We start from the raw sequence: 20,815 nt of genomic DNA, 5'->3' as shown, positions 1-20,815 counted from the left end.
TTTTTTTTTTTTTTTTTTTTTTTTTTTTTTTTCTTTTTTTGTTCCTGCTTCAAGAAGGCAGGACCAATCCGGGGGCCGCCAGGCCTGCACCGTGCCGGCAAGGCAGCAGCCGCCGCCTCCCGCCCCCCGCCCCGCTCCGCGGCTGCCCGGGAGAGCGCAGGATGCGCGGAGCTGCGCCGGGCGGGGACCCGCGCCACTGCGGGAGGGGAGGATGAGGTGGCGGCTGCTTTCCCTTCCGTCTGACAGCTGAATAGGGTTTTTTATTTTTTTTTCCCTCCAGGTTTTCGTGATCAGCACTGGGGGAGTCGGGAAATTTTGTGGCCACTGGCATATTTTTATTTTAAATTGCTGTCAGTGGACGTTTCTCCTTCTGTTCCAGCATCGTTGTCCTGTTCACAGCTATTAAGGCTTAAGAAGCTTGATTCTCTAAGGCTCGTATCCAAGGGCATCAGTCATTAGCACACTGAGCTACATCTGCTTCTTGGCTAAGACTGAAGAAAGACATCTTAAGCTGGAAATCCTGCTTGCTCACACGCTCTCTAGTGCATACGGAAGGGGAAGCATATGCAGCAGCAGGTTCCTTTTTTTTTTTTTTAATTCCAAAAGGCTGCCTCACTTTGGAGATGCAGTGACAAGATAATGGAGTGAAAGTCTCCCATTTCCAGGAGAGACAATTACAGGAGTCAGCCAGAGAAAGGAAGGAGCAAGTCAAATAACAGCAGAAATAGGAAGGAGGACAGTGGTGAAGAACTGAAAATAAAATTAGAGGAAACAGGTGGAATGCTGGCATAAAGCTGGGAGACATTTTAGGCTGAAAGTGGTGGGGGTTTTCTTTTTCTTTTTTTTTTTTTTTTTCTTTCCTAGTTTTAAATTCTAAGCTGGTTTTGGAGATCCCTGCAGTAAGCCAGACTGCTTTAGTGTAGAGCAGCTACCCCAACGTGTCCTTTTCTCTCTCCCTGCCTGCTGTCTCTGCTGCTGCTGACAGAAACGTGTTAGGAAAGCAGAAAGAGAAAATGCCAGCCATCCTGGTAGCCTCCAAAATGAAATCGGGACTACCTAAACCCGTACACAGCGCTGCTCCAATCCTGCATGTCCCAACAGCCAGGACCATCCCACAGCCCTGTTACCTGAAGTTTGGGAGCAAGGTGGAGGTGACGAAGCCATTGTATTCCAGCCAGATTCCTCTCAAATCTACTAATGGACAAGAAAACGCAGGAGATGGACTCCCACCAAGGAAGAGTAGCTCGGTAGAAAATGGATTTGACACACAGGTTAGAAGGCACCAAGTGTTGGGGAGGTGTATGTGGGAAATTATTTCTATACTGAATGTGTGCAGCAGGTTTTCTGAGGTAGACAGCAGTGGTGTGAAGAGAAGTGAGAGAAGGGCTGTGTGTGTGTGTGTGTAATAACATCTGTCTACAGTGGTGGGATGTTTTATATTCCACACAGTGGCATGTGTTACCAAGGGATGATCGTGTGATTTTTGTCAGCATGGTGGAGTTGATGGTGGGGTGGTGAGGGATGGTGCTGTGTGTGCTGTTTGCCTGTGTTGCCTTCTCTTTTGCCTTTGCTTGAACTTGGGGGTTTTACAGAAGGGAGACGGTAGAGATGTTTCTGGGTGTGTGTTCTTTGTGGTCTTCCTGTAGGTGCTAATTGTAATGGCTGGGTTGTGTGCCTGGGATGGGGAGGGAGTGCTGGTTGTCATGAATGTGTTTTGTGTTTGGTCATGTACTGCACTGGAGCATTAGTCGTGTGAACATTTTGTATTTGTAGTTGTGTGGGGAGTGAATGGGAGGCAGTGCTTGATGTGAAATTACAACATATATGTCATTCTCAGTGTAGTTAAATAATGTAGGAAATGAATACTCAAGTGGAATTGTCTATTTTGATGCTATGTGCATGACAGTATAGATGCAGCACATTATCAGTATGCATTTTTCAGATTTTCCTTCAATGTGTATCAGTTTTCTAATCTCTTTTTATATATGCTACTTCCTGCATAGGGAGGAGAAACGTACGTTCTTTAGCTCGTTTATTTTTTGTCAGCATGGTAACGTTTTCAGCACGGCTCGGGTTGCCTTGTACACTGATGCCCCAGTGTGCTCAACAGCAGTGTAAGCAGATAGTATGTGTTAGCGTACTACGGCGTGAGCAAAGCAGATGGTCTGCTGCAGCAAGCAGCATTGATTAATGTTATATAGGGACTGCTGTATAGCAGCGTGATGTATTTTGGCAAGAGCCATATACGTTACAAGCTGCTGCTGCCAATATCTGAGCCCGGTAGAAGGTGATACTGTTATACTGTGATAAGGAAATGATGACAAGATTCTTTTTTTTTTTTTTTTTTTTTTTTTTTTTTTTTTTTTTTCCCTACCTCAGGGAATAATGGAATATCCCTACCAGCTAGATTTTGAAATCTATGACCTCATAACCCTATTCTCTTAAGATAAGTGTGACATCTGATTGGGCATGTTTGGCCTCGTGCCCTGAATTTTAGGATATGCTGCACTTCAGTTGCTGGTAGACAGGGTGATGTAGCAGGCTGCTCAGGCCAGACAAATACGACTGTAACAGTTCCTGAGAGACTGAAGGCAGGGAAAGGAGACAGACAAGTATTGGTGGCAGGGTGGTGGCAGCAGACAGACCGACCTGCACATCACATTTTATGCTTAAGAGAGATGAGTACTCTTTTTTCTTCCTGGTGCTAGAGTCTGTCCTTGTGATTATGAAATGTCAGCAAAATCTGATTATATGCTGTTCTTTCTCTCAGACACGCCTTGGTTTCTGCATAGAAATTTACATTCCTGCAAAAGTGATTCTTATTCATAAATACTTTCTTATAGTAGATTATAATCAGAGAGATCCTGCCAGTGGTAGCTGCTTGCAGCAGTAAGGGCAATACTGTCATGGTATTAACTGTGATGCAGATGTGGAACAAACCCCATATTGTTTTTCTATCCTGAAGATGGAAGGGTCTTCATGCTAATTTGTTATATTTAAACAGGGAGTGATTTTGGCCAAAGGAATTTCAGATTTTGAGTTTTGAATAACTTCAGCAGTGGGAGAAATCCTAAGCTTTGTCATTCTCAGTAACCTCATTTGGGTAGCAAGTCTTAGCAGATGACCAGCACCTTTTAAGGTGTGAACCATTGAAATTTGTTTTACTATCCATTATCTTGAATAAACACAGTCATTTTTTGTTATTCTTATTGATCCAACTTTGATCCCTCTGCCCACATCAGCATGCAGGTTTTTGCCATTCAGGGTAGTAATTTGAAACATCGGTCCATATCTAAAGAGAGGTTTTTCCAGATTGGTTGTATCAAGGGTATTGTTCCTTTCTTTTTTTCCTGTCCCTCCTTCCCAAAAGAGGAGGAACGGGATGGATGGACAGCTGCCAGACGGTATGTCAGCAGCTGAAGCTTGTTTATCTTGGAAAACCTTCAGCTACATTCAGGTGTAGAAGTGCTTTCTGATAATAAGCCTAGCAAGATTTAGTCTTAAACACTGCACTAGGTCTAAATATTTCAAGAATTGTGGACATGTCCTGTGGGGGTGACCATTTGCTTCTCTGGATATTTTATCTTAAGCAGCAATTTGGCCCTCATCATTTTACTGTGCAGGCACCTGGCATCCCCATTGAGGTAAGTTATATTCTTATCGTGACATTCTGAGTTAAGATCCACAAGTTGGACCGACACCAAATGTTTTGGCACTTATTTTTTGTACATCTTGGTCCCCGCATGGAGTTTGCAGCCCACAGAGGAAGACATCCTCCTGCGTTGGTGGAGAGAGAATTAAAAAGAGATTGTGACACTTGGATCAAAAAAACAAAGAGAAGAAATAAAAATCATCAAAACCTATTTAACTTGTGCTGTATTCCTTTGTGAGAGTGAACTTGGAATTTGCAGCCCCAACCTCTCTCTCAGAGTTAGAGACATAAGCTGTTTCCATCAGAACCCAAGGTGATGTCAGGCCATTTTGAGGACAAGTAGCAGGGAAGGATTGTTCTTGTACAGCTGCTGGGCAGTTAGAGCAGCTGCTCGCAGAGTGGGCTAGTGAGTGCAGTATCTATTTCGACACAAGGGAATTGAAACTCCCATCATATCTCTGAAGGGTTTCATAATCAACAAGCTGCAGGATGTTCCTGGGATTATTTTAGGGAGTTGTTCTTAATCCTGTTGAAGTTGGTCCTCTTTACATAATATAAAATTCAGTTGCATGTACAAAGGAGAGAGGGCAACTTGACCTAATATTTAGGACATCTGCTTACAGGGAAAGAGGTGATGGGAGGGATGAAACAGATAGATGGGCTACCTTTAATTATTAGTACATACGAATTTTTTCTTCTATCATAGCATATATAAACTTCGATTTTGAATTGTGTATGCCTTTTCCCTGAACTTAGTTTACTGATTAGTCTGGACAAGAGGCTCTGTCTAGTGCATAGACCAGAAGGCACAGTGTGAAGGCACTGGAACATGTTCTAATGCTGTTTTAGCATGTCTCAAGCCATTGCAAACCAGTGCTAGGTTCATGAGTTTTTTCGGTGTCATGTGGTACCTGTCTTGAGCCTGATTCTTTAGAGAACATGGGCACTGCAGGTGTTATTCATTAAAGTACTTATTTTTAAAATACTGCTGAAAATCAAGGTGTTCCACTTGAGAAATGTGGTATCAGTGAAAACTTCTCAATATTTTGATTTTTTTAAAATTTTTCTCTTGTTCATCTTGATACGGTTTTCAAGTGTAAGCTGGATTTTACAGTGACTGGAAGTTTTGTGCCTTAAGGCCATATAAGGGCAATGTGTTATTTAAAATGCTGTGCAATTTATAAAAAGCTTTCTTCAGAGTATTTCAGGAGCCCTTTCCAAAGAAAGGTCTGAGGGTTTTAGCATCAAACCCATTGTAAATGCTAGTGGGAAATCTTAGGTTGATGAATCATAGCAGTATCATTCCTGTTTTATTGTTACTGATACACACACTCCATTCATTTTTCCGTATTAAACTCCCTGTGTTGTGAACAACAGTATCCTACTGTTGCACTGGTGATTATTTTGTCTAATTTGAAAACACCGCCAATAAATTGTACCCTTATTTAGAGAGCATTGTTTTGGAAATATTTAACTTTGTTACCAGAGAAACTTCCGTCAAGTAGAGAGCAAGATAGTGATCTCTCGTATACAAAATGGTATTTTATTAGTTATTCTGAAAAAGTCGTATGTATTTGGCTACTAAATTTGCTTTAGTTATTTAAGACAGAAGTCATTGCCAATTAGAAGTGCACGGGCATGGTACAATTGTTTGTGCAGGATGCAAGAAGGAAGATACTGTTCCAGGAATACAGTCTGTTGCCATGTTATTATGAAAACCACTGAAGGAGATAGTGGATTTAATTGCTGTTTATTGCTGCCATGCTGTATTCTCTAGTGTCTTGATTTTCGTGAGAACCTAAATTAATATTTGTATCTTAAGTACCATAGCCGTCCTAAAAGCACCAGGACCTTAGTAAGTCATTGGTCCCCCCCTTCCACTAAAACACTTAAAGTTGAGAGTCATCTGTTTAACCTGGTATTAAAGTCTGTGTATTCAGCAATTGCCTAGAAATTGTCCTTAATGTTTGGCAGGGAGGAGTGGTGGTGGGGACTTTTCATTCCTTTGCAAACTTCTTTGCAGTATTCGAAGAAGTTAGGCAGTTCTCCTCTCCTGTGGACGTGGAAGGCAGATGCTCAATAGGTGTCATCATGTCTCCCTCACTTCTTTCTCTCTCTGCACTAGGCAAACCTAATTCTTCTCATCTTTCTTCTCAAGGTTTCTAGAACTCTTATGTAACTCTTCCTTATTCAGTACATCCTTCCTTTGCAGTTTGCCTAGACCTTTTTTTAAGGATTCAGTTCAAAACTGGATAGAAATAATCTGCAATAAAACTGCGTTGTTCAGCTAGATTTTTCTTCACTTGTTTTCCCAGTTTGTGAAGATGATGTTGAGTTGGGCGCTCCAGATCTGGAGTGGTCTAAATGTCCCCATTTTCTAGTCTTGCAGTAGACTTTTCTTCTAGTGATTTAGCTCTGCTTTCCGACTTTATGAAGATCATCTATACCTGGTGTGCTCCAAAAACATTTGCAGGACCTATTGAGATTATGTTTTTTTCTCGTGAGCCATTCTGTAGTCCAAGTCAATGACGATGGCATGGAATGGAATTGGTGGAGAAGCTCTATTACAGATCCCTGCAAAAAGTCTCTTGGGTAACCATTCCCAGGTTGGTAGCAAACTGCTGACAAATGTCAGAGTTTCAGTCAGTTGTGCGCTGCCTTGATGTACTCCAGCTGCTTACAAATTGATTACTTAATAGGCTGCTCCAGTATTTTTCCACACTTCAAATTTAGGCTCACATCAGCTTTTTGATGAGCCACATGTGACTTGCAGTCTGTTGGCTGTTGGTTAGCCTTCGCTGTTCCCAAGCCATTAGCAATCCAAATGATGCCATATAGTTCAGATATTAGTAATTACTTTTCTATATTTTAATTAACTTTATCAGAAGTCGTTTATACCTCCGTATCACTGTCTTGCTAATGTGAAGCTTCATAGAGAGAAAGATTAATAAAGCATATTGCAGAGAAATTATGCCTTACTTTCTCACATGTATTATCCATTTTTATGTGTGATACTGGGCTTCGCAGTTTTACCGTAGAACCATCTTGCAGAAGGGATAACGATCAAGCAAATCTTCATCTGGACCCAATTTAAAGTCAGATGTACATTGATTGGTTTCAATGCCATTATGTAAGCCTGCATCAGTGGTGTGAAATTTGGTCTCGCTACCACTGGTGAGCTAATTATAAAAGAAATTATGAGAAATGTGGTCAGTGAAGCCAGATGAGGTCACATTTAGGATGTGTACAAAGGAGAAATTTCACAGAAGAGTTGGGAAAAAATCTAAGAAAAACTATAGATTCAGGCTATTAAATTATATAACCACAAAAATAATTTTAAATTAGTATTAAAGAGCTTGCTTGTATGATTATAATTATGTACCTAAGTACATGCCTATGAAAAAAATCTTGCTGTGTCTTGCATTCTGATGGAATTTATTTTTTTTTGACACACTGTAAGCAATCTGAGGCTATTAAGTAGCCAAATTCTTCTTCTACTTATGATTACAATGGTTTTGATAATATCTTTATAGATACTTACTGGTAAATATTAAACTATTATAGGGTTCTTCTAAATGTTACTGGATAAAAAACAAGGGAGCAATTCAGAAATTGTCTTATTCTGATTTTTAACACAGAGTTTTCAGTGATATGTCTTTTAATATAAAGAGCCACCCTTTTTAATGCCCTGCATTAGAACAAAAGATGTAAGATTGCACTGTCAACTCAGGAGGTTCTTTCATCACTGGGTTTTCATTTAGAATATGCAAAGTGTCACTTGGATTCGAAGTTCCATTTGGTTCTTAATTTTACTGGTTAATGAGTGAAAATGGTTTTTGCTCTGATTTCAGTTTAATTGTGACAGTTCTTGCATAAAAGAGCCTTTGGTCATCGTGTAATGTTCCTTGCTAACTTCAGCACATCTACTGTTAAATTGTTCAAAATGGAATTTCCAAAAATATTTACTGTAGAGCTAATAATGCTGCTGTTGAATTCACTCAAGTTTTTATGGTCCATGGTAGTACTTTTGAAACACTCATTTAATATGACCTTTTTTCCTGCTTCTGATTTATTTTTTTATTATATTTCTCTGATCTCTGCTAATAGGTTATATCAAAGGGGCTTCCAAATTTTAATATACTTAATGTAAGCATACTCTTTAGAGGTAGGGATATTGTTCTTATAAAGTAAGTGAATGGCTAAGGCACAAAGTAACTTACCCAAGGTCATAAGGTCTGCATTGCCATAGAAAATGACTAGCTAGTCCCCTGATTATTAGATTATCTTTCTGCTTTGCTGTTACTTGTTAATCAGTTCAAAATGCTTATGCATATGATGTCCCTGTGTTCTCCCTCAGTCCTTGAAACTTAGTTTACTCTATAAAATTGTATTTAAGTGACCACTCTCACTTCCTTTGTCCCTGTTTTAGTAAGTAATTTTTATCACCACCTGCTCTGACACTTGATGTATGGCAGCACCCAGGACACTTTGGTCCAGCTGTCCTCTAACCAGAAATGGGTTAATTTTATTTATTTTTTTTTTCTCCTTTCCTTAGTCTCTTTCTTCCTGCCTGCCTTTTCCTCCCTGACTGCACCGGTGAATTTCTTTGACAGCTTTTAGAGTTTTGTTTCTTACTTTGCCTAGATTGTTTGTCCATTGTGTGTTCTACAGAACTTCTCTTTCTTGATTTATGTGTTATATTTCAGTTCTGTTAGACACTCAGTCTCTGCTGGAGACTGCTCATTTGAACTGAAATTGGCTTCAACAGAGAGCATTAAGTCTTTCTACCTATCCAACTGTTAGCTGATATATCTAATTTGTTAAGGTTCAAATATGGATAAAATAATTTGAATTTGAAAAGCAAGTGTAACATGAGGAAACTGAAAGACAAAAGCATCTGTGTGTATCATAGACCTGGCACAGGCACCGCTCAAGCTGGATAAGTGTTCTTAGTGGCTGGAAACCATGCTGGCATGCTTCATGGAGCTCATAAAGTAACATTCTCTAGTCTTCGGCAAAATACTCGCATCAAAGATCAGGTGGTATGAAATATGAACCCTATCCTCAAGGACTCTCCTGGAGATGCAGAGAGGTACAAGGGTATTAGTAGAGGAGAACAACAGCTACTGCTTTTTAAAACTCCTGGCACTAAACCTGAGCTTTACTTCTCAAAAAATAAAAACAAATCACATGGTAAAGAGGGAGTCTGGTGAACAAAACACAAACTTGTTCCCAAGTTTCAAGTATCTGAGAAGTACCAAAAAGCTAGAAATTTATGAGACCAACACCACCTGTGCTCTTTTCTTCTATCCAGAAGGAATCAGAAAAGAAAGCCTTTATTTTACTGAGATAGGAAGGGTGGATTCAGTTCTTGGTTTTGGAAACTCAGGGCTGGTTTTGCTTTTTTGATTTCCTTTGAAGAGTCATTTGAGAAACACTGTCTACTTAATTTTTGAGTCTAGTTTCCAGACTATCTCACCACTACATTTAAATCTGTTTAATTTGTATACTATTTTAATGCTTTTAGCCTGCAAGTCCCTTTTTTCCTACCACAGTGGAAGAAATTAAGGAGGGATTTAAATCAATAATTATTTTGTTTGAATTTCCCACACTTGCAAGACAGAGTAAATTTTATAAGTGCTGTTTAAGAAGATACAATTTTGAATAAAGTGATAGCTGAGTCTTTAATGAAAGGATGTGTATTCTGTTCTTCCATTTTCTTCCCACTTGCTTTCTGTTATATTTAAGTTTTGGGGCTAAACTTTCTTTTCTGGTATAAATCAGGAGATGCTCTTAAAATTTAATCCATTAATTTTTTTTTCCTTGTAGCAAACTGTAGAATGTCATTCTCCTGACAAGTTCACCTGGCTAAAAATACTCTGCTTGAATATTTTTAGAAACATCTATATTTGAAGTTTATAAATGATCAGATTTTATGTGTATTATTAGACATGAACTGTTGGTACATTTTGTAACAGGAAGCTGCTGGTTTTCCATTCACCAAGAACTGGAATTCAGTCAAACACTTGGCACTTACTTGTATGCCTCTAATTTTATCTGTAAATTGTTTTTTCTGAAATAGTTTGTGGAAACATTCTCAGTTTCTTCAGTTTTGCAAAGCATAGGCATGGAAATAACTGTTAAAACTTAAAACAAATAAACAGGTCATTTCTTATTTTAAAACAGGCTGAGATCTGAAATTTTACTCTGATTCCACCTTTTTTTACCTCCTGATAGTATTTTTAGGTGTCTTATCCTTGGATTATTTTTCATTTTATTTTTGGGTTATTTTAGAATTGGAAGCAATGTGTGGGAAAACAATAAATGCAAGGGAAAAAAATATCTAACTTCTGTATTTCAAAATATGCTTTTACCAGGACTTTTTCCCCTTTACATGTTCGGTTTTGGACTGTAATATCATCATACTTTGATAATGTCTTGTTTATGCCCATGGCCTCTTCTTAAATTTTACCCTGTGTCCATCTCTTGTTTGGAATGTTTCCCTAAGTCCTCTTCCTGTTCCCAGCTTGTATGGGATTTTTCTCTGCAGCTATGGCTAGAAGTTGCCATACCCTCTCTTTCGTAGTTGGAAAGAGTCCTTAAATCTCCTTATTTTACCTGTCCTCTCACTAATATTGGTCCATTTCTTCTGCTTGCCCTTTACGTAATGACCACCATGGTATAATCCAATAGTGTGTAGTGGTGAGTTCATGTTTACAGTGTAGACTTCAGAATTGCCTGTAGGTAGCAGATGGTAGCAAGACTGTATTGGAGGAACTAGCAGCTGTAGAGAGAGTCTGTGGGTTGTTTTCCAATAGTTGTTGCTGAAGTTTTATTTTATACAAGCAAGAAGGAAAACTTATGGACTGGAGAGACCAAGCAACTAGGGATTGACATCTATTGATCTGGTAGCAATAGTGCTATGCTATGCTTGATGAAAAAACATGGTCGGGTCTGTGAAAGATGAATTCTTGGGCAGTAAGTTGATGGATTCTTCAGTGTTTCCTTTGAAAATGGAAGTCTGCCTATTCATGAGAGTTCTAAATACCATTAGTCCTTCCTTCAAGCTCTAGGAGCTCACAGGAGTGGAGGCCGAAGTACTTGATGTGCTGTTCCCTCCATGCCTTGGGTGGGGGAAGGACAGGTTCTTAGGCATGACAGTCCCAGAGGCGTGGAGTTCTGGGCCATAAAGACTTCTTGGAGAAACCCAGAGATGTTTATCTTGCCTACCTGATAACAAAGTTACCTAGTTATACACATCCAGGCTTCTCATTAAATATATGAACAAAAAAAACAAACCCCCAAAACCACACAAAACAACACTTGACAGGCTGAGTTACTATACGGCTGCAGAAGTAGCTGTTCTCAGTGCTGGGATTTTGTTGATTTGGTTATGATTCCTTCAAATGGACGGACTCAGCTAACTTTCTTGATCATTTCCGTGTCCTCCTTGTCTCCCTAATAACACTGTAGAAGCTGACAAGGCCTTTTTGCTAATAGACAAGTGCATTTTTCAGAGTTGTATAGAAAGAAAATTTTCTAGAATGGCTGTCGGAGGATACCATGCTTTGTGCTTGGGAGAAGTGGAAGAGGCATACAACAGGCTGGAATTGTAATTTTTTGTATTTTATGTCTGTCATGGAGCTCTTTAGAGGCTGTTCTTCAAATTAATGGGATTTTGAGTGTGGTGGTCTCATTGCCAGAACATACTATCATCCGTAATATTTCATGGCATCTCAGCCTCCTTGGAACCCATTTGATGGATCTGCCATTTGGACAACAGAGTTGTGGAGGTTGTTGTAGTAATAGCTTCTTGTTTCACATGAAGAGTTGAATCTTCCCTGATAGGATCACCTATTTTCTACTGAAAGTACTGACCAGAAAATATGTTTATATTGTGTTTTTCTGCCAGCTGTTAATTCTATATACTTGCCCATTGGTAGAACAAAATAAATACCCTAGTGCAATTTCATGTTGCTGATCTAGCTTGTGCAACATATTATGGTGAACATGGATACTGAGACTTTTTAACATTTATATATCTTGAAACAAATCTTTAGAAGTGGATTCCTTTTTCTTTAGCCATGTCCACTGTTAGAAACTGTGGGTAACTTTAGTACTGATAAGCTAAATTCTGGTTTTGTACAAGTTTTTTTTTTTAAAAAAAAAAACCTGTGACAGCTGTCTTTCCACAACATATCTATTTTGGCTGTCTCTCAGATTATGACATTAATTACCAGGAATTAATTTCTAATCCACTTGTACAAGGGGTCTAGCAAATTTGCTTCCTCTGGCAGACAGACAACTATCAGGCATAGTATTGTAAGATCAAGCAGATACAAAGATTTGTGTCATGTCTTTTAAGTCAGAAATCCTCCTTAAACCAGTATGGCATGATGAAAGGTTATATTTTCTTAGAGAAATTTAATCTGAGAACAGTATCTGTATGTGCATGTTGGAGGTTAAAGGCATAGAACAGATTTTCATCCACATTGATCGGTGTGCTACGTTGATTATAGCTGGTGGAGACAGTAATTAATGGATTGGTCTAGTAAGACAAATTTGATGCAGTTATAAATTATTCTTCATTTCAAAGTGTCTTTAAAATGGCATGTGTGTTTCCAGAGCAAACGTGCATTGGCCATTTGAAGCAGTAGCTTAGAAACATGTTTCTCTTCCCTTGCTCAGTAACCAGGGGTCAGACTGCTTCTCAGGACAGCCGTACGTATTCCAGACTTGTCTGTGTCTTAACTGGGAGGGATTATTTTGGGAAGGATTATTTTCAGCATTGCTACATTTTACTCCTCTGGGATGGGCTCTGGAGCACACAGGGGTCTGATCCTCCAGGGTAATGTGCCAAACGAGCACTGCCAAGGAAAGCTGGCAAAAATGTGCCTCTCCTCTGGTGTGGAGCTGGAAAGGGGAGGCAGCAGCGTTGTATTTATCCCTACACAACCTCGCCAGGGGAATTCTAATGAATTTGCTTTAATTTACAAAACAAAACCACTTTCTGCTTTTCAAGAGGGAAGAGCAGCAGTTGCCTAGGATCCCGTTTCCAAGCAGTCAGATACAAACTTTCCTCACTGCAGCAATGAAGATTTTCATTTTGGTTGCCTGTAAGGGGTCACCTTTCAGCCTTTTACCTGGTAGGGTTTGGACCATGTGGAGTGATTTGTGGGGCATACCCATATTGAGCAGTGGGATGTGATGTCTGAGAGTCATACCCACTGGCGGTTTGGTTTATCAGGTTGGGCAGCAAGGCAGCTGTAGCTTGTTTTTAATACAAGAATCAATTCCAGCTGCCCCTTGTTGAGTAGGTTGCTTGCTGCAATAGGTACTTGAAAAAGGAGAAAAAAAAAGGCAAAAAAAGAAGGCATATGAAAGAACCCAAAATCAAAAAAAAGAAACAGTCTGCAAAGCTACTAGACTGCTTAATAGCAGATCCTTCACTCTACTGCAGTTTCATATTTGTGCTGGAACTTAATCTCTTGGCCACATTAATGGGAACTAGATAAGATGTAGTACTCTCTTGCCTCCTGAGCTCTTTGAGATTCATCAGAAAAGGGGTTTACATTGAACAAACAAATTTGTATCTGTTATCTTCATAGTCTGAGACATGTCTGTTGGTGTGTGACATTACGGTAGGGACTGATGCCACCCTTGGCTTCCTGTAGGCTGCTGTGTCGGCATTTCTGAACTGATGGCCCGTCAGATCCACTCTGTTTATTATACAGCATTAAGCAAAGAAAGATTTGAAATTTCAGTGTTGTACTGGTGAATCATTTAATTTTGGATAATTTTGAAGTGGTTCTTATAATCTTATATAAATGGGATTTTCAACAAATAAAAGCCTCGGGCTTTCTATGCACGTCTGGTCACATGAACAAGACCTGTGGTGGCAGGAGTCTCTTGTAAACCATGTTGTGAATAACTGCAGCATCACTCAGTGCTGTTACCCTCCCTCCTCCTTTCTTCTCTGACAGCAGCTGAAATGGCAGTCCTTGGTTTGGCCAGTACTTCGCATCATTTATAGCAGTGCTGTTAAATGCTGGGCTGAAATGGATGGGAGCTCAGCTAATTTGCATGATTTAAAATGCCAGCTCGGTTTAATGTAGAGCAGCTGGTATATACTTAACTCCTTCAGGAGAAAACTTAATACCAGTAGATCGCATTATCCAGGACTACATTTTATTTATTTATTTATTTAGTCTCTTTGCTACTTCCCAGAACATTTGTAGGATCATTTATGTGGTGCTGGGGCAAGACTCTGCTCTCTATTGATATTTCTGTATCTCACAAGGTTCACAAAGGGGGTAATTGGTCCCACCATGTGACAAATACTTGTTGCGACTTCTTGAGCCTCCACTTACCCTGACCTTAGGAGACAGGACTCTAAATTAAGATGTGACATGATGAAGGGGATGGTGAGATTAGTTGGAAGAGGGACAGGTGTAGAGGCCTGGATTACGTGGATTACTGCATACTCAATTTCTTAGGGTTAAATTTCAAGGTTGAAGATAGCTAATTCCACAATTATGGAATTAGGATGTGCCATGCCGTTCCTCTGGGTGCTGTGCTCACAGCCAGAGTCACCTTGTGAGGGAAGGAAGAGTTGGAGGATCAAAGAATTCCTTTGCTCCCCTGAAATAATTAACGCAGCCTCAGTGAGAGGATGGAGGGAGCATAATCTTTTAATACTAACCCTTCTCAAAATTGACCTTGTCACAGGCAGATTCAGCTTCTCGCAGAGGAACAGATGTGTGATAGAGTCACTCTTACTGCATCAGAAATGCTGGCACAGTATTTCATCCTCTGCCAAAATCCTCTTGCTGTTCTGTGGGCGATGGGTCTCTCATGCCAAAGAGCTCTGAAAGTGCCTTTGGATGAACTCTGAGATACTGTATTATGAAGATGGACTTCACAAAGTCAGGGCTTCCTTAAGGTGCTTGCGACAGAGCTTTCTCTTCCCCTGGAAATTTTTTATTCTCTTTAGTTACTATTTGAGCAGAGATTTCTCAAGGAACAACAGTTTCAAATGATCAGTTCTGAAGACACTTATTAGTTTCAAGCACAAGTAATTAAGCTAGAGAGAAAACATATCTGTTAGGTTCTTTTGACATGCGTAAATCCTTCAAGATTGCATTGGGAGCTTAAGCATTTCTATTACCCGTTATAAACCTTGGTGTTAGAAGATACCATGTAGTTATTCAATTGACATCAGTGCTGTATTTGGTGTATATGACATGGAAGTCACATTGGTACAACAGAAAGGACAAGTCTTCCCTAATGAAAACTGATTATCGTCTTTTTTTGTTGTGAAAGGGAAACCACTAAGCAGATGACGTCCTATAATCTTCTTCCACGAATGTAGACAAGACAAATTGCCCTCAGTGATGAAATACTGCATTATTTCATCTCATGTTGTCCATGTGTAAGATCATTAGCATGCCTGCATGCTGTGGAAGATTATACTCCTGTATTATATAGTCAGATTATTTATGTTGTAGTGTATGTATACCATAACTCAACTGAACATCTGAATGTTTTTGATGTATAATATGCAAATAACTTCAGACATTTGAGGAAAAGGCTTGCTGATGGTTACTCTTAAAGGCAGTAAATTTAGTTAAGCAACATGTATCCATCCTTTAAATAGACAGAAACCGTTTTGTGACACAGTTTATAAGGTTCCATTATAGCTGAGGTAGCGTGGTTTAGTAATTGGTTGTCAGGCACCAGGTCAAAACTTCCAACAAATGATGCTATTTGTGATTATCAAGTCTGAATCTAGGCTTCTGGAACGGGAGCAAATTAGCCAACTTTTCATTTACGCTGTGTGTGAGAGCTGACTGTGAGTTAGTAAATCCTCATCAACCGTGTCACTTGGGCGTTTTAAGTATTGTTTGTTTTCTTTTTATAACTAAGGGCTAAGTTTATTTCTTTTAATGCTTTTCCATTGATTAATACAAACTTTTCAGGGATACAGGCTTGACCTCTAATGCTTATTATTTTACTCCTTTCTGTTTTCTACCACAGATAATTTTCACTCACTGTTTTTAGGACTTTTCCAACTGGTCAAAAGGTTAGGAAAGCCAGTTCCACCAGACTGGACATGCTGTGAAAAAGCTTGAAAGAAAGATAAGACCAGTTTTTATGGCACCTTCATTTTGAGCTGTGCCTTTCTGCCAGGAAGGGTTTCAGTCCTTAAAGGGCGGGGAGGATGTGGTGGTGACTGTGTAAGCCCTGAAGACCCAGAGGCCATCAGTGTAGCTTCAGAGGAGTCAGCAGCAACTCCCTCCCTTATCTCACAGGTGTTCTGCAGAGATAAATCCATTATAATGCCAAGCAGCTCAGGTAAAGTGATACCTGGCGCCATGAAATTACCTTGAATAGCTAACTGTGTGACTCTTAAGCCTTCATGCTTCAGTGTGATCTGCTTTTTCCTTACTGATTTTTTTTCTTAAGGCAATACATGGAGATACTTGATTTAAAATCCTTTCCACTAATGATGTAAGAATTTTAATAAAACTTATGAAGATAGAAAGTGTATCATTACCTCTTTTGTTAGAAGAAGGTTCTCAACTATAAACAGGTATCATTACTTTTGGCTGTGCCTTCTGAAAACAGCAGTTTATCCTTTAATGCTGAAGATAATTTAAAGAGAAGATTAGAATCAGAATTGCTGCATACACTGTTTCAAATTATAATGAGGAGTTTGTGGGGTACCATCTGCACTCCACTTTGATGCCATCTGCCCACAAGGAGAAGATCGCCAGTGGAGAAGATAGCAGGATGTCCTGCAAATTATGAAGCCACATAACCACGAGTTGCGCATGAAGACCTTATGAAATTTGTAAGGAAACCCAAACCTTTGATAGTACTGCTCTGAAAAGGAAAAGAGGAGTATAAAAAAGGCTGTTGAGATTTTGGAGGGCTGAAAAGGGAGATTTTAAACCCTATGAATTGCATGATTGACCGTGTTAGTGGAAGCAAGGAATCCGCAGAGTGTTAATTCGTAGCATGTAACGCAGTCAACGGAGAACTATCTGTGAAAGCTGAAATTATGCTAATTTATGCAGTTCACATTGCTACTGCAGTTTAAAAATAGCTTCTTTTCTAGAGAACTAGAGCTACCATATTGCTGTGTGCGGCAGGTTGATTTTGTGTTTAGCTTTGCAAATTTTACCAGTTTAAACACAGAGCAAAAACCTACTTATGCAGTCTTTTTATGTGGAGGTCCAGCTGGTTAGACTGCATTGCATCGCTTCCATTCAAGAGACCCAAAGGAAAATGTCAGTCCTCTGGCTTAGAAATGGTACAGAAGTATTAGTGGATGCTGTGAATAGCTGCAGTGTTAGGCCTGAGGCTGAATGCCCAGAAGAATAGTTCAGATTAAAGTGTGTTTTGGGTTTCTTGGTATCTGGTTTTGTTTTGCAGAGCTTGACACCTGTTGCTTAGATGTGTGGTGCTTTGGAGTACTTTCAGCAGGTATTTGACTCACTTTCTGCCATGCGACACATATTTGGTTTTGGTGCTTATGTGAGGTAAGGAACAAAAAGAAGAGGAAAAAAACCCTTACATGTATTAGTTGTGATTAAAACCAATTTTCAAGTTGTCATATTTGAACTGAATTTCCAATGAGAGTGGGTGAAAGTGTGAAATAACAAGCATATCGCAGCTGGAGTCAGTGGGTAATTTCATATTCTGATTTCTTATTTTAAATTCTGAAGGAGCTAGAATATATCTTGCTGTTAAAGTCATAATTTAGCTTTATGAATAAAATTGCAGACAGTACTGGAACTGGTTTTAAAGACCAAAGCAACTTGGGACAAAAGGTCCTGGTGTATAACTTGCATCTGAGCAGCTGTTCCTCTGACAAGAAGATGGCAGTGGGTTTTGCCTACCACAAGATAAATCCTTTACATCAAGGATGACTGTGCTCAGTTTTAGAAGCCTACAGTGATGGGTGGAAGCTAAGAAAATAATTTCCTTTTCTTTGACCACCTTCTTTTGTCACGTTTCCTTTCCCAGTCTTGGGATAAGACTTTCCATAAAGTGTTAATGCTACACCCCTTCCCCTGGTTAATGGACATGCCTTAACATTTTGCAGCTGACTTCTCTTTCTCTCCCAGTCAGCTAACTCAGCTCTTCCTGATTAAACTGGGTGGGACTGGCTGCTGTTGCTAGTCAGCCTTAGGAAGCTGCACATGGGAGCTGGGTGCCTCTCTTCTGCTTCCCAGTGCATCTCCACAGTGTAGAGCGTGGGCTTGTACTGGAAGAAGTGAGAGGCTTCAGGTAGGTCTTCCTTCCTGATGGGGACCAAGGTCCAAATTCTGTTCTAGACCATTGTGCTGTATAGAACTGGTGGGGTTTTATGGTTTATCATGTGCATCTAAATTGGTTAATATCTTGTACGAGGAACAACTCACAAGGGCGAGATTGTCTATGTCAGGTAGCTGCCTTCAAATAATCAGTTGTTCATGTTTTGTTAAAATCCTTTGTATAACTCAGTTCAGGAAGGACTGATAACCCCTGATGGATGGGCGTTCCATGCGATCTCTTCAGTAGCTGATGTGCGAAAAAGTATGAGTGTGCATCCATCTCACGTAACAGAAAAAAATCTTAGCAGAGAATGGTGGTTACAATGCAAATTATTCAAGGTCCGCTTCAGGATCATACAAAATATTTTTTGACTCTGTCAGCGAGTTGATCCATGTAGGCCAGAAACATGGCTGCTAAGGAGAGGCCACTGAGGAAGTCAAGGGCAGTCTGAACTTGTCATTCAGCACTTAGGATCAATCTGTAAATCAGTCTCTAAGTCAGTCTGAAAAGCAGATGTAGATCAATGCCTATGATTTTTGCCTACCTTACTGTAATTCAAATGGGATACTGGGTGAGGTCGGATCAGAGATGTAATTTTATAGATTAATTTACCTAGGAATATATCATTCCTGCAACTCCATTAAAAAAAAAAACAACAAAAAAACAAAAAACCACTGAGATTTGTTTACTAAGCTGCCTGAGAAGTTTAGAAACCGTAGTCCTGGGATACTGGATGAGGCCAGATCGCTTTTTGATTTACAGCTTCATAATCCACTGTGATGTCTGTTACTATATTTGTGTTTGCAGTGGGAATTAATTGCTGTACATCAAGCCACCTCTGCCTCTTTATCCAATTTAAACAAAATACCTGATAAAATAAGACCATCAGGTCCTAACTCAAACAGAAAACTCATTGAAAGCTGAGGAATATAAGCACCCTTTTTGAACTAGCTTTCTATCTAAGTACAGTCCTGGTGTATTTCTGTTGCTCTCAGGTCATCAGAGAGCATCTTTTTCTGGTTTTCCAGATGTCATGTGATTTCGGGCATATATGTAGGGTTTGGATAATAAATTAGTAGTTTGTTGTGTGTTATAATAATGTGAGGGCATATAGTGTGATTTCATAAGGAAGTTCCCTAATGTTACAAAACAGAAGCAGTGGTGGTCTGTGATAGCAGGAAATTATAGTGGCCTACAGGTGGTGGGAGATTCAGGGCCACATTGTTCCTTCTCTGACCCAAAATACTCTGAAAGGGGGTCGGTTTGCAGAAGTGGATGTAATGGATAACCTGCATGAGGCAGCTGAAGAGCAGGATTTGTCAGGTTGGAAGTGATCAGTCATAGATTCCTGGGAGCTACTTAGGTTTGACCTAATCTTTGGAGTCTCTTATTAAATAAGAATAGCTGAGAGTGTGTGTCTTTTTTATTATACGTGGTTAGTCTGACACTGAATTTAACTGCAAGCAAATTTTAAAAAGCTCGGGATAGGGCTGAGTGTAAGGAAAAAGGTTAATCAACAGTTCCTACAGCTGGGCTGCTATTGCCACCTGGTGGTGTTGAACAAAACCGAACAGGACCTTATTTTTCTTCAGTGTCTTCAGGTTAGCTCCATGAAATAAAGTAGCTATTGGGTATCAATTCGAATTAATGTAGATACCCACAGTTCATTCTTTCAGTGAGGAAAAAAAATCCACTGTATTTTATTACCAACATTTAGTTTGGGCATAGACAACGTTGTAAAAAATATAAATAAATAATTGAACCTTTCTTTGAGCATCATCAGATTCTGAATAGCGTTCCCCTAGTTTTGGGGGAGCTGGTTGCATTGTGTGAGAGGTGGTGTGGGCAGCCCTTTGGAGAAGGACTAAAAAGAGCAGCAGGGAGTATCTGCTCCTGGCAGGACCTGAACTGCCCAGATTAGTATTTGGTGGGGCAAGCTCTGCCGTGTTTGTGCAGAAACACTTTGTTCTGAGTGGAGTGGGCAGTAGTCACGAGTCCCTAGGTATTCCCGTGGGTTTGGTACTGTATGGTGTGAATAGCTATCCTTGCTTTGGTGCAGCTGTGGCAGCAACAGGCCAGTGATCAGCGTTTTAATTTCTCTTAATTGTTCCTCAAACTTAATTGTATTGGGTTCAGTACCAGCACTGTTTTTAATTTGGATTGCCTAACACAAGTACTTGTCTGGCTGGAAACCCATGAAATAAGTATGATTTGTGAATCCAGAATCTACCTTTCCTGCTACAGGGTGACGTGACAGAACCAAACAGGAGGTAAGGTGCTGCCCTCCCAGCCTCAGAGTGTCTCCAGCAGAAACGTGCTGGGAATTGGTGGCATATGGAAGCAACGTTAATGAACATCTCCAAATTGCTTCAGCATGGTCCGGTCACTGCATTACCAGTGCAAATTTGATTTCTGTAAGTGATTAGTATCTTATCTTGCTGAAATTAGTGGATCATTATCAAATTACTGCTTTTTTTTTTTGCACTTAACATGACTTAATTGTCCTTTCATTATATGGAGTTTTAATGCAATCCTTTTAGTAGGGGAATACAGATTAAGTTGTAGTTACCAAGAAAAAAGGAGATCCCTGCTCAACCCCTCCTGTTCAGTGATGAAACCACGCTCTGTAGCTTAACCTTTAGGTTCCGGGTCTCTACAAAATATCTGCATCTGCTGGAGTATTTCAGAGCTTTATAGTGTTTTCTGGTGAACTACTGGCATAGGTTATTTGCTATTAGGTCATGCTCTGAGGATGCTGAAAGCTGAAGATGAAGGGTTTAGCTGAGGTGTCTGTTAGTAACAGGTAAAAGTAGATTGAAATGAACTTTTGTTGTGCTCGCC

General features: G+C 39.8%; 1 protein-coding gene across 9 annotated transcripts in view; it reads left to right on the top strand.

Annotated features, from left to right (window-relative positions):
• The window catches only part of NAV2 (neuron navigator 2), a 417,220-nt gene that overhangs the window by 185,751 nt on the left and 210,654 nt on the right, over positions 1-20,815 (top strand). For 5 of the 9 annotated variants that reach the window (XM_026850745.1, XM_026850742.1, XM_026850741.1 and 2 more), the window contains exon 1: positions 170-1,271. The exons of 3 other annotated variants lie outside the window; for them this stretch is intronic. In XM_026850745.1, coding sequence (XP_026706546.1) covers positions 1,014-1,271 — 258 coding nt within the window. In that variant the 5' untranslated portion in view covers positions 170-1,013. Of the gene's footprint in view, positions 1-168; positions 1,272-20,815 lie in introns of those variants that run through there. One more of the 9 variants, XM_026850738.1, reaches the window with a different exon arrangement.

Source organism: Athene cunicularia (assembly GCF_003259725.1).
Source record: "Athene cunicularia isolate RWA chromosome 5 unlocalized genomic scaffold, athCun1 chr5_part3, whole genome shotgun sequence".
Classification (NCBI taxonomy): domain Eukaryota; kingdom Metazoa; phylum Chordata; class Aves; order Strigiformes; family Strigidae; genus Athene; species Athene cunicularia.
The sequence above is the reverse complement of the archived record's forward strand: the minus strand, read 5'-3'. Positions and strand labels throughout refer to the sequence as shown.